Source organism: Danio rerio, chromosome 12, assembly GCF_052040795.2.
Source record: "Danio rerio strain M-AB ecotype USA chromosome 12, GRCz13ab, whole genome shotgun sequence".
NCBI classification, from domain to species: domain Eukaryota; kingdom Metazoa; phylum Chordata; class Actinopteri; order Cypriniformes; family Danionidae; genus Danio; species Danio rerio.
Window position 1 is genome coordinate 4,664,780 of NC_141032.1, and position 26,742 is coordinate 4,691,521.

The following is a 26,742-nucleotide window of genomic DNA, read 5'->3' on the forward strand; positions in this document are numbered from 1 at the left end:
TACAATAAAGTTCTGAATTCCAGTAACAAAAGCTTTGTTAATGATCAATCATGTTAGTTAACAAACATGAATAACAGTTAAAGCTGAGATGCACTCCAACAGAGGGTCTGACATTGCTCAGTAACAATGGATTTATATACGTTCTACCAATTAGTGCGCATTAGTATAAGTAGTTAACATGAACAAACATGAACTAATGCAATAACTAACATTCTAGATTTTTATGAACAAGAATTCAATACTGAATAAATATGTTGTATATTATTAGGTCATCTAATCCATTAAATAGTATGAGTTATTATTAACTAATTAAGCTGTTCATGTAAAGAGACGCATTAGAATATGTAAATTCACATTAACACAGATTAAGTAATGCAGAACAAAATCGTTGTTCACTGTTACATCATGTTTAGTTAGCATTAAAAAAGGTTAAGTAATGCTTAACAAATGTGTTATTGTTAATTGCCAATGCATTAACTATAACGTTAACTAATGGGACTATTGTAGTAGCCTACATTTGCACACAGTTTACATCAAGGGTGCCCAAACTCGGTCTTGGAGGGCCGGTGTCCTGCAAAGTTTAGTTCCAACACTAATTAGACACACCTGGGCCAGCTAATCAAGCTCTTAGGCTTTATAGAAACATCCGTGCACGTGTGTTGAGCTAGGTTGGAGCTAAAATCTGTTGGTCCCTCCAGGACCGAGTTTGGACACCTCTACATTATCAGCATAAATTTGGTTCATCTCTGACACACTGTAAAAAAAATGCAGGGTTCAAAACAGTTGTTTTTTGTTGGGACAACATGAATGAATTTATATAACTTCTTAGTTTTTATAAATTTCTGAACATACAACAATTAAGTTGCCCTACCCCCCCCACCCCCCCCCCCCCCCCAAAAAAAACAAAAAAACAATCAAGACTGTGTTGTTTTGGTTTGTTTTAAATAAGTACTTTGAACAAACAGAAAACATAACTTAGAGTGTAAGAGGAGTACAATTTCCAGAGATGCAATATAGTTCAATAGTCTACAGAACAAACCATCGTTATACAATAACTTGCCTAATTACCCTAACCTGCCCAGTTAACTTAATTAACCTAGTTAAGCCCTTTAAATTTCACTTTAAGCTGTATAAAAGTGTCTTGAAAAATATCTAGTCAAATATTATTTACTGTCATCATGGCAAAGATAAAATAAATCAGCTATTAGCGATGAGTTATTAAAACTATTATGATTAGAAATGTGCTGAAAAAAAAATCTGCTCTCCGTTAAACAGAAAACGTGGGAAAAAAATTAATAAGGGGGCAAATTATTCAGCGGGGCTAATAATTTGACTTCAACTGTATATGTATATGTATATATATATATATATATATATATATATATATATATATATATATATATATATATATATATATATACACACACACACACACACACACACACACACACACACATTGCAGAAGCTATTAAGCCAACAGCTATTATTTCTCTCACAGGACCTGACTATTGTATTGCATCTTTTTAGTGACTGTTTAAAAAGGTCAGAAATTGAATACAGTTGATTTCGGATTTAATTGAATGCAAATCAGAGATCACATTCATTTCCTCATTTAGATTGCTGTTCCTCTTTAGTCAATACTTTCACCACTTTTCACAACTAGGACTCACTTTGGCATCTGACTTGTCTGCCTCCCCTCATGCACCCTTCAGTTCTACATCTGACAGATCATGATGGATTGGTACTCCTATATCAGTTTTTGCATCTTCTGTGGTAATGTTATGTCTTTTCTGTATTTCAACCAAAATAGTCTATTTCAGCTGTTATTGTAAGTCTTCTTGTGTTGCAACACCTTTTGTTGCATCTTGCAAGATTGTAAATAGTGAGAGGCAAGAAGATCCATCTTGAATGTAAATGGTCAAATTTGTCAGTCGAATTTGCTTAATACACTCTTTATAGTCTAAATTGGTTAACGTTTATATCTGTGTGAAATGCGTTACAATAGTCATGATTGTATGATCCTTCATACAATATTTCATATTGTATGGAGATGAATGGCTAATGAGGTGTGAGGTGTAGAAATGTATGACATGTAGATTTGAAGTTACCCAACATTCAGAAATGCAACGATGTTCAGTTTAGTTTGTTTGTTTACAGGGTCAATGCACATTAATAAACATGTAAAATGTGCCAGGATTAGCCAAGAATGGCTATTTTTCATGTGTAGACCCCTAACAGAATGTTAAAGTCACACCTAAAATAGAAGCACGACATTAAATATACTTTCATATAAAAAATACAGATTAAAAAGTAAAAGAAAAAAAAAACAAGAATAGACTGACGGCAGCAGAGGAGGACAAAAAGCCAAAGACAACAGTACAAATCAAGAGTACAGTACTAATGCTGACAATGCTGATTTGCCAATAACCAGTTTTTAACATGAAATTGAAAATAAAGAAAAGTGCATGATCTTTGTTGGTGGGATGGAGTTCCAATCCTTAGCAGCTTTCACTGAAAATACCGACTGACTGAGTTGACTTTTTTTGAGAGGAATAATGCAGTCTCCTCTGTCACCTCCTCTAGTAGTTCGGTGAGCAGTCGTTCTAATATTTACAAACTGATTTAGTGGTGAAGTCGGGTTATGCAAAGTCTTAAACATTAAACAGATATGTACATACTTATTTAAATTTTCCCAACTAAGCAGGTTGTATTTCTTTAATATTAAACAATGGTGAAATTGAACTGGTGTGTATAAAGCTGTTCTGTGATGTGGACAAAGGATGAAAATATCCTTTTAAGCCAAGAACAATAGCATGAAGTCTGAACTTCCTTTTCTAAATACCCCTTTAGTTTAATTATGTCATGTGAGCTTTCTGCTGGTACACATACGGTACACGTTTAACCATATGTGAGAAAAGAATATTAAATACATGGCTTCAAGGGAGTTTTTAATCAAGTAATTGCTGAACCGGTGTTTTCCACTTGATGTTAAAGCTTGGCTTTGGCTGTAATGCTGCATTAACCAATCAGCAAGCTGGAACTTGTACTTACAAGCAGGACTGTACTTATATTGTCAAGTTGTGGTTTACATTTTCTATCTAATTCAGACTATTTATTGTTTACTTTAGTGTCTCAGTCGGTCATGGCTTTTAACATCGATCCTGCCAGCTGGAAAACTTTCACTGGACCTTCACAGAGCCAAAATGTTGCCTTTGGCTACAAGGTGATACAGAAAGACACATCAAGGTGAGAGCAAAATAACCACTAATGAAGAGACAGATTATTTGGAAAGCCCATCATCGCCAGTCCTCATTTTGAGAGAGAATAGAGATTGTCAGCCACCACTGATTGTTTTGTTGTGATGTGGCCTATGCAACTATATAAACAATTATGTGCTGAGTGTAAAGATTTATACTGATCGTCTACTGAAATCTGAAAAATTCTCACTTCTTCATTGAGAGTATCTGTGACTCTAGCACCGCTTGTTGACAAACACTCAACCTACAGCATTATAAATTGAGACCAGGGTGGACAGTAGAAAAACATTTGGCAGAAAAAAATAGTAATAAAAAAAAATGGCAAAGATAAAATAAATGGCAAAAATATATATATATATATATATATATATATATATATATATATATATATATATATATATATATATATATATATATATATATATATATATATATGATTTGTGAAAAAATCAAGCGGCAACCTCCCACTCTCTCTCGAGAAGACAATAGGGAAGTAACTAAAACTGTAATTCATCGACTCGCCCTGGGGGGCTGGTTCCTGGAAATCCAGGTGATTTCTGACTGCAATTGGCAACTTTTACAGCTGATAAAACATGCTTACAGCCTGGTACAAAAGATGGCTTTGGTGCATATATGAATACTCTTCATGACAACTGTGAGGGGGTGATTTTTTTATAACTCATCCATTTTGTTTTTATTAAGTTATATTAAGTCTGCATAATTAAGGGCGTGGCCACTTGAGTGACAGCTAGGTCTCGATGCTCGCTGTCTTGTCACCTCAGATGATTCTGGCTGATTAGCTGCTGAGCTTGGCATATACATCATATTTTTGTTTTGGTTAATGTTTCTTTACACAATCAGATGCCTTTTGGGATTATTTCCTACAATTATTAGATGATATGGTATGCTGTGTGCACTTAACTGTACTCACAAGCCGTTGCTTCCATTTGCCAGGTGAGTGAAGGTATATACTTATATACCATCTCTATAAATATATTTGTTTTATTTCAGATCATTTATATTTTTCTTTAGACCTGTAATGCACTCCAGAATCTGACAGATTGATAAGCTGTAGGCTCTAGAACAGTCATCTGAAGCGTTGTCATTGTTCTTCAAATGTTGTTCACTTGGCATGTATCTTAAAAATCTGCAAACAAATGCTATTTTTAAGCTTTAGATGAGTGAAAAACTTACAGCACCTTTAAGTATTTTTGCGTGTGAAGTGGTTTTCTTGGTTTTTCGCTTACTAAATCAAACTCAGTCTGGAGGTTATGAATATCAGAAGAATATACTTTATAGTCGACAACAAAGGAGAACTTTCAGGAGACCCCCAGTAGCATCTCTGTCTGAAAAATTCTGTCTCACTGATGTTCTGGCCTGCTTAAATATTCTTTTGCAACTGTTTTTTAAATTGTCACACAAGATCCCTCCTAGTTTAACCCTTGACCCCAAATTCCACCTCTGTCATCTGTTTTTGTCACATATATCACACAAATTCTATCTAGGTTAACCCCTGACCCAAACCTGATAACTATATAACTTATCCATTTCTTGTGATTGGCAATTCTTCTAATGGTATGCAAGTCTACAAGCAGATTATACACATACAATTTGAATATATACATTAACTTCACACTTTAAAGTTTATAAAATCCACTTCACGTGTAATTTTTGTTGCGTGTAATTTTGTAATATGTAATGTTTGTAATGTTTTCAATTTACGGCAGCTATAAATTGTGTTCACTTGGAAAATGTTAATGTTGACTGAATTGATGGTGATTCTAATGTTCATTGTGTTTTTCTTATAGTCTGATCGTGAGCGATCCTTTAATTCAAATCAACCAGGATAAAAGAGGACAAATTTATAACTGTGAGGTTGCAAAAGGAACCTGCACACAACTGAACATTACCGGTACTACGGGTTTGTCTTTTTCAACAAATGAAACTTAAACTAAATATTACATAAGGTGTTTTATATTTTCTATCAAGTTACCTAATTATGTACATTACACTTATTACAATATTTAATCATTTCTGGCAAGAAAATTGTTCACTGCTAGCTCATATTAGCAGAGTTCTGATAAATAGCACTGGTACAACTTGTGATTTTATAAAAAAAAAAGTATTATTTTCATAAATAAGCAAATTGTTTACACATTAAAATTATGCCGTAAATGTGCTGCAAAAAATAAATAAGAAATAAATTATCACTTGAGATTTTTTGGGGACATAAATATTAGATAGTCTCATTTGCAGAGTTTAATTTTAATCAAAATTTACTGTATGTTACTCAAGTGCCCTCAGAAGCTGTCAACATGTCTCTGGGATTCTCCATGGTTCAACATCCACAATCTTCAAAGCTGGCAGTAAGTATGAAAAGTGTAAAAGTATAAATATATATTTTTTAATTATAGTTTCTCTATAGCAAAGATCTGATGAACAGCCGAATAAAAGCCAAATGGAATATTCTGTGAAACTGTTGTCAATTTGTAAAAAAATACTGTCACATGAGTAGGCAAAAACAAAGGTACCATGCAAATACCTCATGCTCCCGGTGCTAAAACAGTTGCCGTCGGTATGCAGAAAGATGATCCCCACATAGCAAAATTTCTCTGGCCCACACAATCAGCTTTTGCTTAGCCCACATGCCGCATTGAATTATGGTATATGATTGGACCAATTCTGGCTTCCATACAAGGGCCAACCATGGACCATATCTGGGTCATCGTGTCATCACTGCAATGAATTCAATAAACCCATTAAGCATTTCATTTTAAGGCCACCCTTTTTCTCAAAGTGACCTAACTGGTAGAATTTTTTCTTTACTCAAAAATTATTTCAATGTATTTTAAAAGTGAGTCAAGGCAGGCCAAACTTATGTGGCCCACATATAATTTTTTTACATCTGGGCCAAGTCTTGTGTGCCACCTTAAAGGTGGTGCCACCTCTGTGAAATCTGTGCTATGTTTGGCCCACATGCTGTATGCCAGTGCCAGACGAATGCATGCGGTGCCAGCTTTATGCCAAATCTGGGCCAGAATTATTTGCAGAATTATTTGCTTGGGAAAGGGCCAACGGCATCACCTGCAGCTTGTTAAGAAGAGTAGGAAAGGTACAATACATACACATGAGAGTCTCTAAAAAACTCCAGCAACCCCGCCCCCCCAAAAAATTATTTCAATTAAAATAAATAAATAAATATCTAGTCGTTTTTGTTTTTTTATTTGGTGCTAGGGGGGTCTGAAAAGTTGTTAAGTTGGCAACACTGCACCAGCAGTGTCTTTGAAGCACTCACACCTCCCGCATGTGCAGTACAGACAGAACTAAAAGTACTAGACGGTGAGGAAGGTCAGGAGAATCAGCATCCAGGGAGGAAACTTGGGAGAGGGCAAGAACGTATTTAACAGAGAATTTTCATTCATACTAATCAGTTTGCATTCAGTTTCCCAATTTGAAATCTACATTTTTACTGCATCTCATTCAGATTTGTGGTCCTACCATTCCAAAGAATTGTACAACAGCTACCAACTACAGAGGCATGTGCTTTATTGGGAACAGTGGGGATTTTGGACCACCAATACCCAAATCCAAATACAGAGGTAAAAAAAAGGGAATTTTCAGTTTAAGTTTGATGTTACTTTACTGCAGGTTTAACTTGCTACGTACAAACTTCTGCTTCTTTCCTTTCCAGACTGTCTTGGTCAGATTGACATAGCTTTTCTACTGGATGGCTCTGGGAGTATAGGAATTTATGATTTTACAGTAATGAAGGGTTTTGTGACAAACGTGATCAGACGTTTTATTGAGCGGGATGCACAGGTAGGAAAAGCCTTAAATATCACTTCAGTTATTTGCAATATCATTGGCAACACGTCCAAAATATTTCAACATATTCAAATTAATGAGCTTTTTTTTTAATGAAAAAAGATTATAGAGCACATACAAAACAGTTTTTATCTTTCGTCTACAGTTTGCCATTGCACAGTACTCCAATGACTGTGATATTCACTACAATTTCAATGACCTCAAATTAGATGACGGCACCTGGGAGTCTAAAGTGGCAAATATTCCATATCATGAGGGTGGCACTTTTACTGCATCAGCCATCCAAAAGCTTGTGTAAGACATATTGCTTTGGCTCATACTGCTTTGCTTTGGGTTTCTATGTAGGTCAATTGATCCCCTAAATTTCCTTTCAAACTTTAGCAATTACCTCTTCACACCAAATGGAGGGACAAGGCCATCAGCAAAAAAAATCTTGGTTGTTATTACTGATGGAGAGTCACATGACAGAAATTTGTTGAAAGATGCAGCATCACAGGCAGAGAAAAACAGCATTGTCCGATTCGCAATTGGAGTAAGCTTTTTTTAGTTATATTAATTATATTATATTATATTATATTATATTATATTATATTATATTATATTATATTATATTATATTATATTATATTAAATTATATTATATTATATTATATTATATTAAATTATATTATATTATATTAATTATATTATATTATGTTATATTATATTATATTAAATTATATTATATTATATTATATTATATTATATTATATTATATTATATTATATTATATTATATTATATTATATTATATTATATTATATTATATCTCTCGGTAGTCTTTCACAACAGAATGTTTAATGTTTCATTGTATCAAGTACAAAAAACAAGACTAAATTTTTGGTCTGTTAATGTGTGAATATGTTTTTTGCACTGTATCTTTTAAAGCAAACTATTTTTCTTTTTTTTTTTTTTTTTGGTTTTGGCTGTAGGTTGGCAAAGCTTTTGATTATTACAACGCAAGAGAAGAGTTGAATACAATTGCTTCTGATCCAGACACTGACTATGTGTTTAAAGTGACAGACTTCAATGCACTGAAAAACATTCTTCAAAAGTTGGAAGGGAACATTATTGCGATTGAAGGTAGGTGTCTCTATTGACAGCTAAGAATATACAGTATACACATGTGATTTTTCAATTCCGCCCATTCCCCCATCCAATCTGCTTGAATCTCATATATGCAGATGTTATACAGTGATATGTGGCTTTGCTAGAAGAAAATCAATGACACTTGTTATAATGTTTGGCTTATCATTTTACATATTTGTTTTTTCTTTTAGCTAGAATTGTTAAGAGGCCTCGGGAATGTGTTGTACTTTTTGTTGTTTGCTGCAGGAACCCAGACTTCAGGAGATTCTTCCAGAATGGAGTTTGCTCAGGATGGATTCAGCACAGCTTTCACATCATCTGTATGTCAGAAATTTTGCTAAATCCTTAACATGTCAGACTAAGTGATGGATCATTAGTTTAAACTGCTTAATTTCTTAACAAAATCTGAAAATTTACATTTCTTTAATGCACTTAAAGAGATGGTTCACCCCAAAATGATTTTTTTTATTTTTTACTTTGTGTGCGTTTTTTTATTTATTTATTTATTTTTATTAAACAAGATATTCTGAATAATGTTGGGACAAAGCAGCCAATGACATCCATTGCAGGAACATGAATACTAAGGAAGTTTTTTCCAACATTCTTTAGTATATCCTCCGTTGTGCTCAACATAAAAACGAAAATCAAACAGGTTTAGAACAAGACTAGATGAGTAAATGAGGGCAGAATTAAAATTTTAGGTGAACTTTCTCTTTAAACTGTTTGTCATTATATTTAACAGTATCATTGACCAATTTGAGATGCTCTATGGTTCCAAATCCAGTTTTACTTTGATTAGGGAAGTGTGTTAGTGAGTGCTGTTGGAGCTTTCCAGTGGAAAGGTGGATACCGGGACAATTCCCAAGAAGGCTCCTTTCAAACAGGCAGTGAGCACGAAAGCTATCAAGGTGATGCTTTAACCCCAAAAAAGAGAGAAAAAAATGGAAAGAACAAAAAAAAATGTAGATTTTTATTCTTTATATAACTATGTTTAATATATTTAATATATAATATACTATGCATAATAACTATTTTAATATTTTTCTTTTAATATGCAAGATTTATCTATGATGCATTTTATAATTGGAGCTCTAAGCCTTAATGAACTTTTGCTCTTTGTCTGAAGGTTATTCGATGGCTGTTGCAACAGTGTCATTGACCAGCTTTGCTATTCTAGGAGCTCCAAGATACCAGCATAGAGGACAAGTCACTATTTCCAGAATCGGAACCAATGAAGTTCAACCTCTGGACTCTCCTATGGTTGTTTACTTACTGTTTAGTGTTAGAAACACATTAAATTTAATAATAAAATTACACTGGGAAATAATTTAACAATATGAGAGAAAAGAGGGCCTTGAGTCATCAACATTAAGACCCAGATATAGTTTTATGAAGATATGTTATGGTAGTATTGTGATGATATCAGACTTATAAATGTTCAAGCATTAGTTATTTTATTGATAAAGTAATGTTCATATTTAAACTCTTTTTTCCTCAGCCTCAGATTGGCTCTTATTTTGGAGCTGAGGTGTGTGTGGTGGATTTGAACAGTGACTCTTATACAGATCTGCTTCTGGTATCAGCACCGACATACACAGAGTCTGAACGAGAGGGGAAAGTGTTTGTTTATAGTTTCACATCTTGGGTACGTGATTTTTTTGGAAATTCAGTAAGGGTTCAAATAAAAGTTGATCAAGTCAATTTGTTTAAGTATGTTTAAACTTGTTTTCTCATATCTTCTTTTCTGTCTCTGCAGTCAAGGTTATTTTTTTCTGATGTGGTGCTGGTGGGCATGGCCGGTCAGAGGGGTCGCTTTGGCTCTTCTCTAGCCAGTCCAGCAGATCTGAATGGTGATGGTTATAGGGATGTGCTGGTTGGTGCTCCATTAGAGGAGGAAGGACAGGGCAGCATCTACATCTTCAATGGACGAGATGGAGGGATCATTTCATCATACTCCCAGGTGAAAAACAGTATGAGTTGCTTGCTTAAAGGAGTAGTTCATCTAAAATTATTTCTGTTATTATTCATTGCTTCATTCACTCTTATGGTTCTCTTTCCTTGGACTTATTTTCTTGTACTCATTTCAAAGGTTTCAGTGTAATTTTTCATTAAACCATTTCCTTCCTTCCTCCCTTCACAGAGAATTGCTGGATCATCTGTAAAATCAGGATTGCAGTACTTTGGCGTTTCCTTGAGTCAATCCTCTCCAGACCAGACTGCAGACAGCCTTCCTGACATTGCTGCTGGGTCCAAAGGAGCAGTTCTGCTTCTCAGGTATGTCATAAGATCTCATAATATATACACCGATACACAGTTCAGCCGTAATCATGTGCTATATGTGCATCATTCAGGTCCAGACCCATCATGCTCTTGGAAACAATGGTTTCTTACACCCCATCCAAAATATCAACCATTCAACAAGACTGCTTAATACCATTGCAGACCACTCTGACCGTGTGCTTCACCATGAAAGGATACAGGCATCACAGAAGAGGTTTATCCATAAACTGATTCCAATGTGCTGTAACAACACATTTTGTCATATCTTCTGCTGTTCTTCTGCTTGAACTATTCTGGTTATCCACTGTTGCATTGCTAATCATTTCGATCAACCACATTTTATAGGTTTGAATGCAAAAATTGCTTACAACATAACCCTGGATGCTAAAAGACAGGCCTATCGAGCATTCTTCTCAGCCAAAGAGCGTCTCCTCAGTGATGTGATTGACATTGGAAGTACAGAAGCTTGCAATAATCATAATTTCTCAATAGAGGTATGCTTCAGCTGCTGAGGTGTGACAGGGACATTCATATGCATAACAGCAGTGACACAAATATGATTGAAATATGAATAATTGTTAATACAGCTCTTGATATTCATTGTTTCCACTATAGGCTTGTCCAGAAGATGCTCTGAATCCATTGTCCAATCAGTTAAAATTCACCTTTGAGGGTCTGCCATCTAGTCAAATGCAAAACCTGAGGCCAATACTGCTGCCAGAGATAAAGACCACCTCAGATCACGATGTAAGAGTTCATCTGTGTAAAGTTACGAGTGGAAATGATGCACTTTTAACAGTGGGCTATATAACAGTGGGTTTCACATATTACTAAATTAAAAGGTATTTTTGCCTTCTTACTTTATGATGCGAAAGGCCACCTTAGAATATCCAGCAGTGGAATAGTTTTAGTTATTCACTAAAAGAAAGAAATTAATTCAAGTTTAAAACACAAATGAGCAAATTTATAACACAATCGGAGAGACTTTTGTTACTCCACTGACATTTTGTTTACCCAAAATGGTCCCATTTTTATCATAGAGACAAAAATGAAAGATGTGCAAATAGTCTTATATGATAAACATTATATTTTGAAATATAAACAATAATAAAAACAGTGTTAATAACATTTAAATTCTATGACAGGTAACACTTTAGAATAACTATCCGTTATAACTAGTTAATAGAGCATTAATAAACTGTTAGTTAACAAGTTATTAATGACTTGTTAAATAAAAGTTAATAGTTTATTAATTATTTATAACTGTGTCTTATAGATGGCTAATAGATAACTTACAAGCTGTTAGTTAACAGGTTATAAATGACTTATTAACTGTATTTTAATGATTTATACCTAATAAATTAGTAATAGATCATGAGCAAGCGGTTAGTAAATTACTTAATAAAGACTTGTTAAGTCTCAGTTAATAGTCTATAGATGTTATTGGGAGGTTATTCTAAAGTTGCAGCTATTCTTCATTTATTAACTGTTAGTAAATGAGGAATAGTTGCAACTTTAGAATAACCTCCCAATAACATGCTTAAGCTAATAACTAACACTTAACAATTATATTTACTCACACTTTACAGATAAGCTGTTCACCATCTAATAACACCAGTGAAACTTTGTAGAACTTTAATAAAATACATTTTTATGTATTTTGTTTTCATGTTTAGCACTTCATGGGTTTGTATTCTTGTATACTGCTGTACTGCCATATGATGTTTCAGTATGTGTGTTTCTATACATTAAACACAACGTTCAACATTTCATCTGTGGAGTTTCTTTGGTGAAACACAGCACACAGAAAAGCCTATAAGTGGAACAAGGTTAAGATACAAACATTTTATATTTTAAATATTACATCAAATTTCTGCAGCTTGAACTTGTTCCATCCATTTGCTGTTCTAGAAAGTTTCCCTGGTATTAGTAGATGGTTAAAAAACGATGAACAGCTGATCTGTAAAGTGTGAGTAAATATATTAGTTAAGTGTTAGTTATTAGCTTAAGCATGTTTTGGGGAGGTTATTCTAAAGTTGCAACTATTCCTCATTTACTAACAGTTAATAAATGAAGCAACTAGAATAACGTCCCAATAACATCTATACACCATTAACTGATATTTAACAAGTCTTTATTAAGTAATTTACTAACAGCTTGTTCATGATCTATTACTAATTTATTAGGTATAAATCATTAAAAAACAGTTAAGAAGTCTTTTATAACTTGTTAACTAGCAGCTTGTAAGTTATCCATAAGGCACAGTTATAAATAGTTAAAAAACTATTAATTTTTATTTAACAAGTCATTTATAACTTGTTAACTATTAGTTTATTAATGGTCTATTAATTAGTTATAACGGATAGTTATTCTAAAGTGTTACCCAATCACAGAACTCTGTAAACTCAAATTAACTCTACTAATTGGCACTCCTGTTACTTATTTTAACTCTGCTGATGATCTTAAAGTGTCGCCCTCTACCCAGGAGCGCAACCTTGGGGTGCTTTTTGATGCACTCCTCTTCAAAACTTGACTAAAATAGCTTTCTTTCACCTACATTGCACGGATTAGACCTTTTCTATTACGGACTAATGCGGAGAGGCTTATCCATGCCTTTATCACATCTTGATTTCTGTAACTCACTCTTTGGGAGCCTATACCAGCAAGCTCTCTGAGACGTTTACTGTATATTCAAAATTCTGCTGCACGGGTTTTGATTCACACTTCCTCGTGCCACCATATCACCGCTGTACTTGAGCAACGTCACTGGCTTCTAATTTTAACATATAAAGCAGTGAAAGTGCTAGCAACTGACTACATCTGTGACCTGGTAACTCTGGCCACTACCACCCACAGTCTTCGTTCTTCATTTGGATTTTTACTGTATCAGCCATGCTGTAAACTAGAGACTATGGGTGGTCGTGCTTTTTTCGTTAAGTGCACCTAAGCTATGGAATGGCCTACCCATCAGCATCAGGTATGCCACTTCTCTGGACTGCTTTAAGAAACTTCTCAAAACTCACATTTTTACTGTTGCTTTTAACTTAGATTATTATTTAGGTTGATTTAATCATTCAATTGTATTGATTCGTTCATGTTTGATTGTGGTCTTTTTAACTGTTTTCATTGTTCTGCTTTGTTTGCCTTGTAGCGCCTTGGGCCTGAGAAAAGTGCGCTATAAATAAAATGTACTATTATTATTAATAATATATAAAGAATTATACATTTTTCTGTGTCCCTCTTACAGCTGGATTTTGAGAGAGAATGTGGAGAAGATAATATATGTGTTGATGATCTCAGAATGGATTTCAATTTCTCGGGGTAAAGAAAATATTTTTTATTCACAAACTGTACGCTCTCAGAAATAAAGGTACAGGAGCCGTCACTGGGCCGGTAGCTTTTCAAAAGTACATATTTGTACCTGAAAGGTCCATAATGGGTCCTCAAAGGTACTTTTGGGTACATTTGGGCACTAATATGCACCTTTGAGGGACCACTGTGGACCCTTTGGGAACAAATATGTACTTTTGAAAAGCTACCGGCCCAGTGACAGCTCCTGTACCTTTATTTCTGAGAGTGTAGTATTGATTAATATTGATTATTCTGCTGTAGTCACACAAATGAAAATATTTACATATCCAGGGTTTAACGCTAAGGATTTTTTCTACTGGCCCAATCGGACCAGTGGTTCAGATTTTTACTTGCCCTGCCAAAATTTCACTGGCCCCTCCAAAAAAAGTTAATTTCTTAGCCACAAATAAAAAAAAATGTGTCAAAATTTTTGTAAATGTTTGTAAATATAGAATTTAAATATTTTAAAAAAATTAATAGATGTGTAATGAGCAAAATTCAAAGTGTTTTGAAAGAAAAGATGGCTAAAGACCTGCCAAACTGATGGCAAACTGTACAAAAGATCACTTTTTTTTTTTAGTTGTGGTGTACCCTGGTATATGTCTGCTACCAAGATGTTAGAAACGAATGTTTTCCTTTAGCATCATCATTTGATTTCACCGCCATGTTGCTCTCTCTTCGCTGTACTATTAATGTGCTCACAACATCCAATCAGATAAGAAGAACCGAGAAGGTAGCATTTGAAGGCTTGAAAATACAAACTGTTTCTCAATTCTAAAACTTTATTTGCATGCAATTGACAAATAGTCACAGGCAAATTAAACTTTAGTAACAAGGAAGCAGTGAAACGATCGGGCCAGTAACTATCCTGTCTACTGTCCCGAGCATCTCACACGCTGGCTCCGGGCCATCGGGCAGTCCTTAATGTTGAGCCCTGATATCTCTGATTTGTTTTTGTGGTTCAGATCTACTAATATAGAAGTGGGGATAATGCAGGAGATCAACGTGACGGTGTTTGTCGAAAACAGAGGAGAAGATTCATACAACCCACACCTCACCCTCAAATACCCATATGGATTTTCATTCAGGAGATTCACATTGAAACAGGTAAAACCTGATGGAATAGTGTATATTCTCAAACTAACAGATTTCAATATTATTATTTATGTAAACTGTGTATATTGGCATATTGTCTACATTAATGATGGTATTGGTATGTGAGGAAACATTGACCCATTGACTCTCACACTCATACACTAGGAACAATTTAGTTTTACCCAATTCACATACAGCGCATGTCTTTGGACTGTGGGGGAAACCGCAGCACCCAAAGGAAACCCACACGAACACAAGGAGAACATGCAAACTCCACACAGAAATGCCAACTGGCCCAGCCAGGACTCAAACCAATGACCTTCTTGCCGTGAGGTGACAGTGCTAACCACTGAGCCACCGTGCCACCCTTCGAACAATTATGTTACGTGTATAACTTTGCACATACAGAATGCTTTTAATTAGGAGCCATGACAAATCATTATTTGGAAACCGGGGTCTGGATCATAACTACCGATCTGTTTGAGCAGGGCAGAGTAGAGTGTTCATCTCTGGATGGAGAGCAAGGGGTTCGACTGGGAGAAACTGAATGCGCCATCAGTAAACCCATCCTCAAGGATAATACAACGGTCAGACGTATGACAGGAACACACTCATTGACCGACCATAGTAACAGAAATTTTGATTACTTATTCTGCCGTTTTCTTCTAGGTTGTGTTTGAGATTACGTACAGTATCAATAGAGAAGTTACACTGGGCCAAAACGTGACATTCAGTGCTTCAGTCAAGAGGTATGAAACCATTCTGTCAGTTGACTGCTTCAATCAACCCAAAGTGTATAACTTTTGAGCAAGAGATCTAGTAGACTGGGTCAAGTGTTTCCCAACACTGTTATTTGTTAAGTAAACAAAATATGTGCATAATAAATAAAGTTAAGTCAGTGGGCTTACAGACTTCTTTTTAATTAAAATCAAATTGTTGCTTTTAAGGTAAGGGGTTTACTCACAATTTCAAAGTAAAATATCTAATCGCTTTTTACAGTGAGGGTTAAATAGATCAATTTGGGGGGGGGGGGGATTTATATTGATCGGGTTAGGTATAGATTGGATTTTTGTTTTAGGGAATGAATCATGTACATTTTAATAATCAAATTGCAAGCATGAATACAATAACAGAGGAAAGAGATAAATGAAATAAACAGTGCTTTACTCTCTTCCAGAGAGTCTAATAATATCCAGGTACAGAACTAAATAATCAATAATGTAAGTCTTCATTGTATAAATAATGATATAAAATTCAGCTTAGGCCATACTCACACTAGGTACAGTTGCCTCGAACCGGGCCAAAGCACGCTTGTCCCCCCTCCTGTCTCCCCCGACAGCCCGCACTCACACCACAATCGGGCCTCGACATGCTTACGTCATCGCTGCTGTGCTGTTCAGTGCGAAGCGCTCTCTCACTCAGCAGCACAGAGAAGATTTCTCTAGTTATATGGTTTGTTATGCAGTGACATGCAGTCAAATATTTCGCCAAACAGTCCTTAGGGATGCGGTGACACGCAGTCAGATATTTTGCCGAACAGATCCTCCACTTTTGGCGCTCATAATCATAAAGCCCTCGTGCTGCAGGAATGAGGAGGTCTGCTGAAGGTGCGCAGCTGTCGTGCAGTGAGAGGTTTGCGTCTTTAATAAACTACGGCAGTTCACTGAACAGTAATGATTAATAAATACATATGAAACAGCCCCTTAAAAGTCACGTCTCGCTTTCAGTTTCGGGCTTTGGCACGTTTTGCACTTACACTAAAAGCGTACTGCGCCAAAGCCCAAGTGAACCGCGCTCAGGCCCACCTGTTCCAACTGGGCCAGGGCCGGCCAAGTGAACTGTGCTTAAGCCCGATACAGCGCACTCACACTTCTCAAACGATCCGGGAAACGGGCCTGGGCACGGTACGGATGCTATAGTGTGAGTAGGCCCTTAAAGTCATAAACTGTACACATGGCTGATTGCTATGAAATGTTCTTAAAGCCTTAAGGGGTGGTTCACCCAAAAACTAAATTGACACTTTATTTACTTTATTCACCCATAAATGGTTCCAATCCTTTATGAGTGTGTTTATTTAAATAAAGCTGAAAACCAGTAATAATTGACTTCTATTGTAGGAAATCAAATACTATGGAGTCAATGGTTGCAGGATTCCAGCTTTCTTTAAAAATCTTTGTTTCTGTTTAACAGAAGCAAGACACACTGTAAAAAAATGCTGGGTTCCACACAATTTATTCATGTTGTCCCAACACAAGTTAACTTTTAATTGTTTTTACACATTTAAGTGGATTAAAAAAAAAACAATTAAATTGTGTTGGTCCAGCTTATTTCAAATAAGAACAAGCAGCATTTTTTTTGAGTGCAAACAAGTTTGAATCAAGCAATGGGCGAGCAAATAAAAAACAAACATTTTTGGGTGAATTATCCCTTAAAAACAGATACAAATAATAGGCTTTTGCTCTATTAAGGTTAAATTTTGCAGCGACTGGTGTTGCTCAGCTATAGTCAACATTGCCAATCTTGATTATGGCAGAGGTGCATATTGTGATATCAAAAACCTTCATCTCTTACAGTGGGAATGACCAACACTCAAACCACAGTGAGTCATTCAAAGAGAAAAGCATTGATGTGAAATATGGCATCTACGTCACATTGATCCGGTCAGTGCTCTATGTTTTTGCTTAATAATACCACGCTTCTTCTTTGTCCTGTACTATAATGTGTACATTTCTTCATTGAAAGGCATGAAAATTCCACCATCTACATTAACTTTACTTCAGGGAAGAAGGATCTTTCAAAACATGTGCAGCAGACAATAAAGGTAATGTTTGTTTCACATTCTCTGCCCTACATGATTTTGTGATTTTGCGCAATTAATGTACTGTTGTAATAGAAGTTTTAATGAATTTATACTTTATGCTTTCATTTCTTGTATTGTTTTAGCAATTTATGTTTAAACATTAAGCAAATTTAATTTAAAGTTTAATGTGTCAACAACTGGAACATGAACTAATGTATAATTAAGTTATCTTGTATGGTTTTGATTGGTAATTTTTAACAATTAAGTTAATTGTAGATTTTACTAACATCAATAAGCAATGCATTTATGATAGTACAGTGTTCATTGTTAACTTTCATGCATTAATTAATGTTAAAAAGCACTAAAACATTTTTTTTTCTTAGTTCATAACTTCATTAATAATACATTAGTAAATGTTGAACTATGATTAATCAATTGTGTACAAGTTATATAGTTCATAAATGCATTACTAACATTAATTACCAATGTTACTAACTAATGGAACCGTATTGCAAAGTGACTTTTTAATTACACAGTGTAAAAATGTTACAGTAAAAATCTTTAACCTGGTTAACAGTACAGTACATTTACTTAATATATTTAGTTAATAACCATAAATTGACTTGCTCTAATAACATTACCATGGTTCTTTTTAGAATTTTAAGATACATCTAATGTTGATAAATAATGTTTATTGCAGTATTTTATTATGTCAGGGTTAGTGAGGGGAAATAGGGAAAAAGGAGCGAGGACTCAGGCGCAGATAAATGGGGCATTTATTAAATAATAAAAAATTAAATAAATTGCAAAATAAACTACCAAACTACCCCGAGGGGGAAAACATTAACAAAACAAATACATACACTAACAAACTGGACTGGGCTGGCTGGCAAGGATCAGAACTGGGAACACGACAGGACAAGACTGCAAGCAACAACATGTGATGACGAACTGGCACAGGACAGCAGACATGAGGGGTTTATAAACTGTAGGAAATGAACACACAAACAGATGAACATAATTAACTAATAATGGGTTAACAAGGAGGGTGGGACTAGACATTAGACGGGAGAGCACATGACACAGAGACAACACAAGCCATGCGCTCACATAAAACAAGACTAGAACACGCAGCCAATAAGAGAACTCATTAACCGCATGTTCATAACAACACAAGCACGCGGTGCATGTAAACACGCACCACGTGCTAAACACAACATCCAGCAGAAGACTGAACGCAAGACACGAGTACACGATGAATGAAAGCACTCAACGTGCACTCACACATGCAGCGTGCTTGTTTCATCCCAGCGCCGACCAAAACCAAAACTAACTAGACCTAGACGCTGGGAATGAAACACCACGCTGCAGACCAGAAGAAAACACAAACACGAGAACACTCTGCGTACACCCACGACGGCCAGAGTGGCAGAACCCTGACAATTATTATGTTTGTTAGCATGATATTGTTTGTTGTGTGATTGACACTAAGTACAGTTATGATAAGTAATGTTATAAAGTGTTTTGCGATTAGCATTGATTCATTATATGTTTGTTCCAATTGCCATATGCATGTGATTGTGTTTTTTATGTAACAAAGGTATGATGTCTACATTCAAAAAACATGTATAAGACTATGGGCCCTATTATACACCCGACGCAATAAGGCACATGACCTGTTTGCCCCGAAACGTTGCTATTTTCAGACAAACGCAACCTTAACACAATTTTTTCAGTTTTCTGCTACGTTGTTCAATTAGCAAATTCATTTGCACCAATTTGTGGACTCATGGGTGTTTTGGTGTAGAAAAGAGGTGTGTTAAGGTGCATTGTTGGTGCGTTGCTATTTTGAGGAACTAAAGTAGACTGCGCAATAGACCAGCTGAAAGCAGGTGTAAAGTCCAGCGCAGAGTGCGTTAGTTGTGTTCCTTGCCTACACATTATTTAAAACACGCAGGATGTAAAGCAATAGATAAATATCTTTACAAATGAAAAAGAATTAAAGGAATAAAATATTTAAAAAAATAATTATTTTCTACATGAATATAACATCCACTGCCTTCATCTCAGGGGGCTTTTTTCAGTTTATTCAACTTGCATTTGTACAAAGTTATTATTATTATTATTCGTATTATTTATCATATGCATATTTAGATTGGATTTATTAAAAACTAGCTTGGATATTTTCACCTGTCAGGTTTTGGGACATATGGGGGATAAGAACAGGACGCGTGTTTGGATACAACATAGTTGTTTGACCACACTTAATTATTATTGTTCGCTTGCCGGAAACTAGCACTGAATTTAGAAATAGTTTTGAAACAAATCTTTGCACTTAACAAGCTAAATTAAATATGTAGGCTAATGGATGTCTTATTCAGTGGAGTGTGTACAACACTGTTTCCTTATCCACAAAAGAAAGAGAAAGTAAAGAGGCTGATTGGAGGAGGCTCGTTCTTTATCCTCGTGCTGCAGAAGCTCTGTTTAACAAATGTGCCATGGCGCGACACAGCTGACTCTTAAAGGAATAGGAGATTCTGATCGGTTTAATGCACGGTATGCTCAAAACACACTCATATCTCATTAAGAGAATAAGCTCAACCACCATGCGCCGGGCACAAAGCTATTTTCCTGTCCTTAAAATAGCAAAAGTGAATTCGGCACGCCCTTAATACTTTTGCACCTTGCACTTTAGACTTTGCATCTAGATTGTTAAAATAGAACCCAATAACTTATTATAAAATATGGTAAATGGTACAGTAATGTTATGGCAGCCAAGGCTGCTGGTTTTCACGTACATTTCACAGATTTTTAAAAATAGAAAACAGTATCTTATAAACATGTATTAATATTATTATTATTATTAATATTAAGAACAGAATAATCTAAAACGCTCAAATGCCTGTGCTGTACATAACTCCTTTTAACTTTTTATCTTTCAGATTGAAAATGACCTCAGACCATTAGCTTTCACAGCTTTCGTCAGAGTACCAGTGAAACTTGGTGATACCAACATCTGGAAAAATTCTACTTTGCAGGTGTGTGATTTCATTGAACTTTTATTGTTTTACAAGCCTTAAATGCATACATATAACTCAATAATTATTATTTTTTCTCATTTACTGTTCAGAAACTTGTTTAAAAATCATGTCAATTTTTATTTATTTCTTTCTTAATTATCTTACTATTTGTTTTTAAGGTTTCTGACTGTGTGAACAATACAGAGGAGAAACCTAATAGCACAAATTTCATGGACGTTATTAAAAAACATCATGTGCTGGTGAGGAAATTGGAAAATGTTTTTTTTGTTCGGTTTTCTAAATGTACTGATAGTGAATATACACTTAAAAAGCTGTTGCTGCTTGTTTTAACTACGTACTTAAAATGAGTGGAATCAAAACAAATCTGGATTTTTTTCAGGGAACAGCTTAATTGTTTTATATTTGATCCACTTAAATTTGTAAAAGCAGCTACATTAACTTTATTGATTTGTGTTGGGACAACATGAAGGAACTGTGTGGAACGCAGCATTTTACAGTGTCCAGGAAAAAATCCCTGAAGCATTGTGTTGTTTCAGCTCATTGTAAATAAGTATTTTTAGATTTTTTTTATTTTTATTTTGAGTGTACATTAATTGGTCACACTTTACAATAAGGTTCATTAGTTAATGTTAATTAATGCATTTACTAACATGAACAAACAATGAGCAATACATCTACTACTGTATTTGTTCATGTTAGTTAACGTTAGTTAATGAAAATACAGTAGTTCATTGTTAGTTCATGTTAACTCATGGTGCATTAACTAATGTTAACAAGCATGGACTTGGATGTCAATGATGCATTAGTAAATGTTCAATTATGATTAATAAATGCTGTACATGTGTTGTTCATGATTAGTTCATGTTAGTAAATGCATTAACTAATGAACCTTATTGTAAAGTGTTACCTGTTAATTAATATCTGTGTGTGTGTGTGTGTGTGTCAGAACTGCAGTGTGGCGGTGTGTGCCGTGTTCAGCTGTGATGTGAACCTCATAAAGAATGAAAGGAAGCTCTATAATATAACTGGCAATGTGAGCTCTGCGTGGATTGAGCAGGTATCTGACTTTGAAAGCAAACACAGATCACAGAATTGTTTAATACTATTTAACACTCTTGATCTCTGCGTCTCTTAGACTGGACTCAAAAGGACTATGTTTGAGCTGGTCAGTACAACCACTATGGATTATGACATGAGCACATATGTTTTCTTTTCCTCGGATTCCAGAAACACGGCGCCGTCTTTACAGGTAATGCTATGATAGTGCATGATGTCAAGAGAGGAGAATGATTATATTATCCATTATAGTTTGGTGCTCGATTGACTGTTTCTTTATGCGTATTACTAAAATGTTTCCTCCAGTGTTTATATTTTTAAACATATTCTAAAAATGGAACAAAATAGGTGGATAGAGACATGCATTAAAAATTCACTTGCTCGTGTTTTTCACTACACTGTTAACAATTTCCTGTAGAATCTACAGTAACTTACTGTAAATCAATTCACATTTACAGCACCATTTATCTTGCTGTATGCAGTATGCATTTATAGAATTGTATGTATATTGTTATTGTAAAATATTTCGTAATTGAACTTTTAAATACAGTAACATACCACTTAACTGTCCTACAGTAAAATACAGTTAATACAGTGTCACATACAAAAATAACAGAATATATTATACTGTATATAGATCAGCACACAAGTAGAAGTGTATGAGGAGGCGGACCTGACAAAGGAGATCATTGGAGGAGTGATTGGAGGACTTGTGCTGCTGGCTCTCATCACTGCAGTCATGTATAAGGTATATTACTGTCAGAAAACCTACAGAATGTGTATTTTTAATATTTACAGCATGCATGGTTTATTAATGCATATTCTCTCTTTGCAAGGCTGGGTTCTTTAAAAGCCAGTACAAGAAGATGCTGAAGGAGGCAAAAAGAGATGAAGCACCACGATAATGCACCCTCAAAGAGATAAGGGATACTGATTGAGTTCTGTGGGATTTAAAGTCACACATATTTAACTGGTGCCCCACTTTTTGAACATAGACATTAAAATGTCATGTTCAACTTGAATGAATGCCATACTTCAGCACTTTGGTGCATAGATTTAAGTTTGGTCTAATTTTAAAGAAAACAGGTGTCAGTTTTTAGCTGTTGTGTTTATGTTTATTTAGTTATGCTTGTTTAGTTTTTTTTTTTTTTGAAATTGTGTTTTACATAAAATTTCTATTTTAAAATACCAGTTTTAACTAAATCAAAGCTTAATATGTGAACAAATTCTATTTCATATTTAAAAAGTAATCTGCCTATAATCTATGTAATATTGATGAGTAATATTTTGTTTGGCCCAAAGTATGAAACATTTGTTTACCATTTGTGACCGTACAAGGGTGCCCTTTATGTTTTAATGAACATAATCATGTTTTATTAATACAATTGCTTATATTTGTAAAGTAGACATACAATTCTTTAGTATGGGAAGTTTGGTGGTATTTGATTGGAATTTGGCCTCTAAAAACGTGGATTGCTGTAGCAAAGTAATGCTTTACGACTCTGATGAGTATACTTGTAGGAAATTAATAAAGAACTTTTGCTCAGTAATATCTACCTGAAACTGTCACTAAATATGAATACTAGAAAGTTTTTGCTTTATAACGATTTATAATGTGTCATGTTTGCTTTGTTTAGGCTACAATATTATGGTTTAAAACCGTAAATGATCCCACAGGTTGTAGGGTGACAGTAATCTACAGCAATATATGTTTGAATCTATTATTCATACATAAAAAGTAAATAAGATTAGGACTTTAATGAAAAATGTGATGTACACTGAATTGTCCTTGTAGCAGAACAGTGACAGGGGTGAACAACTAATATACTAAAAAATGTGACTTGAAATTTTATTAGAAATGTTGAATTTGCTTATATGCGCACGGTTATTGAGATGCTTTCTTTTAACTTTTCTTAACATTTTATTATTATTTTCTCTGGGTGTTTTGAAAATGTTTAATGCTGTCTATCATATATACACAGTATATATAATGCTCATTTTGTTTGATGAAATTGTGTTACTAACAAGTTTTGTAAATATTCATTTTGGATTTAAATTTCTTATTTGCACAAAAAAAGATCATGGAAGCAAGGGGCAGATTTTAACAAATATCACAAAATACTTTAAAAATTGTTTGAATATTTTCATGCATCACTCTGCAGTCTTCATAAACAAGATAATTAAATAAACTCAAAATAATCCTTCTTGTTTATTTATTTGACAAGTACACAGCAAATCAGTTACAAAATAATTTGACTAATTATTTTAACTTTCGTAGTAAACTGATTAGGTCTTTAAATTACACTTTAATCTGAATCAAAGACTATAAAATACTTTAAGGTTGTACTTAAGGTTATAAGTTATATTGCAAGACACTATTATTCAGCTTAAAGTGGAATTCAAAGGCTTAATTAGGTTAACTATGCAAGGTAGGTTAATTAGTCATTGTATACATTAACTACTAAGTTTCTAGCATATTGCTAACATGAATAAACAAAAACTAGGAAGAATTTGGCTGCTACAGCATGTTATGTACATTTAACATGCTGCTTTAATGGATCGGTATGCTGCTAGCTTGTTTCTAGCATATTTTAGAACATGTGGCATGTTTGAATGCCATGCTAGCAATACATTGCTAAAATGTTTAGATGTTTCTAGCATGTTTTAAATGTAGCATGTTGCTATAACACGTCAGTATATTTTGTTAGTTAATTTGCAAGACACTATTATTCAGCTTAAAGTGCAGTTCAGGTTAACTATGTAAATTATGCAAGTTAATTATTTTCTATATGCATTAATGTTAACTACTAAGTTTCAAGCAATTTGCTAGCATGAATGAATAAAATACTAGCATGAATTTACCTGCTACCAGTGTTTGTACATTTAACATATTGCTTTAATGGATCAGTATGCTGTTAGCTTGTTTCTAGCATCTTTTAGAACATGTAGCATGTTTGAGTGTCTTGCTAGCATTGTAGCACACTGCTAATTTATGTAGTTGGTTCTAGCAGTTAAACATAGCATGTTGCGAACATGAATTAGCATGTTGCTGCCATGTTAAGTATAATGCTACCATGATTAGCATGTAAAAAAGTGATGCACTAGTATGAACAAATAAGCTTTGAGCTAATGTTAAAAAGTTTACAGAAAATTCTAACAACATTGGTGTATTTACATGATAAACAGGGATGCTAGAGCTAGAAACAACCAAAAATATGACAGCATATAATTGTGTGATATAGACGCTGCAGATAATTGTTTTTGCTGTTCTACAACTGCTGAAGCGTTACACAGAAGAGGACGGCCAGGGCAGGAGTAACAGTAGTCTGGATCTGCTCCTGTGGAGGTAAACTGCACAAAACCTGGAGGATCGCTGCAGGTAAAGTAGGTGATCCATTCCTGATAGCGTGATACTCTGGTGTACACACCGGGAAACTCAGACTGAGCACAGCCTGAGCCAAAACTGACGATACCAGACTGGACCCATACAGAGCTCTGATTGCTCACCATCGGACCCCCTGAATCCCCCTGAAAACACACATCAGTCAAAAACTGTAGAAAAACTGTGCACAATACACTTCTCAAAAACTGGTGCTAAATTTAAATGTAATCATACTACAAGGTATATCCAGAAATCCTAAAGGAAATTTCAATACCTTTTTAAGACTTTTTAAAGATCTTCCCACAGAATATTTTAAGACCTCGTCGCCACTTCAAGTTTCAATCAGTATCAAACCTTTAACTTAATAAACAGTTGCTAATAAACAGTTGTAGTTGGATAAATGAATGGGGCACAACCATGCAACAGAACTTAGATAAGGTATTAAGTGTTACCCTTGATGTAGCTATAAGCTCAGAACTTTAAACCAGCGCACAGGTGGCATAACTTTGTTTAGTTGCAGCTGTTTTGTTCTGTGCAACAGCAGAGCGGCGTTGAGAAGCCTTTAAGCTTAAAGATCTAAATGTTTTCAGCTGCTCGCATCACTCACTTGCCTAATGTCAGGTGACTTACTCTCTGCAGCCTTCAACTGCAGCTCGTGTCGTATTGAACAGACGAACATCACTTCATAACTTAAGCGGCCGTTTTTCGACTGAAGTAAATTTATTTTTGATGTCTTGGTCACACAATTTGGAAGGCCGGAACAAATCGCCTAGCGGGTCACCAATTGAATAGCCCTGCTCTATGGTTTCTACATGTGTAGAGCATCACATCACCTCCCCATGTTGTAGCAAATTACGAAATTATCACCTGGATGGAGGAGCTTGGCCGGACGCACCCGGCCCGAACCAAAATAAATGTATATTTTTGCTTTTTTGGAGTCAAACACTTTGGACAACGCTTGAGCAAAATTTAAGACCTCATAAAAAAGGATTAAGACTTTTTAATACCTTAATTAGGGGCTTTAATTTTCTCATAATTGATTTATCAACTTTTAATACTTTTTAAGACCCCGTGAACACCCTCTACTCTCTGATTGGCTGATAGTTGTGTAATATTCTGCAAATAACAGCAGCCGTCCAGCCTCTTAACCCTTCACTCTTCTGTATTACGCCACCCACATACAGCAGCAAGCAGAGGACGCTTTATAGTTTGACAAATATTGCTGCTGTTGGGCAACAAAATGTACATTTAAGGCTTTTTTAGTCGAGAATGTTGTTGTTTAGATCACAACTAAGCAGTTTATTTATAAGGATAGTGGCTATTTTTAAATAATTATCATTTTTGAGAGACAGCATGTTGGTGGCCATTAGCCTGTCTTTGAACAAAGCGAAGACTATTGATGTTCTTTATCCACAAGATAGCGGCAGACACCGCATAACAAGACCTTAGAGGTGAAAAACAACATAATTTCAAACTACAGCTGATCAAAAAATTAATAATTTATATTCATACCATAGGAATTGAAGTGT

At 34.9% G+C, this 26,742-nt stretch overlaps 3 protein-coding genes across 6 annotated transcripts in view; 1 reads left to right on the forward strand and 2 right to left on the reverse strand.

Annotated features, from left to right (window-relative positions):
• tlcd3bb (TLC domain containing 3Bb) overlaps window positions 1–26,742 on the reverse strand; it is a 538,378-nt gene that overhangs the window by 414,871 nt on the left and 96,765 nt on the right. The window lies entirely within an intron of this gene.
• On the forward strand, window positions 1,669–24,032 carry LOC141376742 (integrin alpha-X). 3 transcript variants are annotated; one of them, XM_087275662.1, is made up of 30 exons: window positions 1,669–1,773; window positions 3,129–3,246; window positions 5,066–5,169; window positions 5,553–5,623; window positions 6,742–6,856; window positions 6,949–7,076; window positions 7,228–7,376; window positions 7,464–7,614; window positions 8,052–8,202; window positions 8,455–8,528; window positions 9,008–9,116; window positions 9,335–9,468; window positions 9,707–9,853; window positions 9,965–10,168; window positions 10,349–10,482; window positions 10,560–10,702; window positions 10,834–10,982; window positions 11,104–11,235; window positions 13,736–13,809; window positions 14,805–14,946; window positions 15,423–15,521; window positions 15,604–15,683; window positions 17,508–17,594; window positions 17,677–17,755; window positions 20,677–20,772; window positions 20,934–21,014; window positions 21,722–21,832; window positions 21,911–22,024; window positions 22,469–22,579; window positions 22,668–24,032. In XM_087275662.1, the coding sequence occupies exons 1-30, from the start codon at window positions 1,731–1,733 to the stop codon at window positions 22,734–22,736; spliced, it is 3,399 nt and encodes a 1,132-aa protein (XP_087131788.1). In that variant the 5' UTR covers window positions 1,669–1,730; the 3' UTR covers window positions 22,737–24,032. The 3 variants fall into 3 exon arrangements, 2 of the variants coding, with proteins under 2 accessions (XP_087131788.1, XP_087131789.1); XM_087275663.1 differs by lacking the exons at window positions 1,669–1,773; window positions 3,129–3,246; window positions 5,066–5,169; window positions 5,553–5,623 and adding an exon at window positions 6,462–6,512 and having other exon boundaries at window positions 6,667–6,856; XR_015503772.1 differs by lacking the exons at window positions 1,669–1,773; window positions 3,129–3,246; window positions 5,066–5,169; ... (11 more) ...; window positions 22,469–22,579; window positions 22,668–24,032 and adding exons at window positions 6,462–6,512; window positions 12,083–12,258 and having other exon boundaries at window positions 6,667–6,856; window positions 11,104–11,692.
• The window catches only part of si:dkey-32n7.7, a 50,892-nt gene continuing 48,169 nt past the window's right edge, over window positions 24,020–26,742 (reverse strand). For both annotated transcript variants that reach the window (XM_087275643.1, XM_087275644.1), the window contains one exon: window positions 24,020–25,359. In XM_087275643.1, coding sequence (XP_087131769.1) covers window positions 25,003–25,359 — 357 coding nt within the window. In that variant the 3' untranslated portion in view covers window positions 24,020–25,002. The remainder of the gene's footprint in view (window positions 25,360–26,742) is intronic.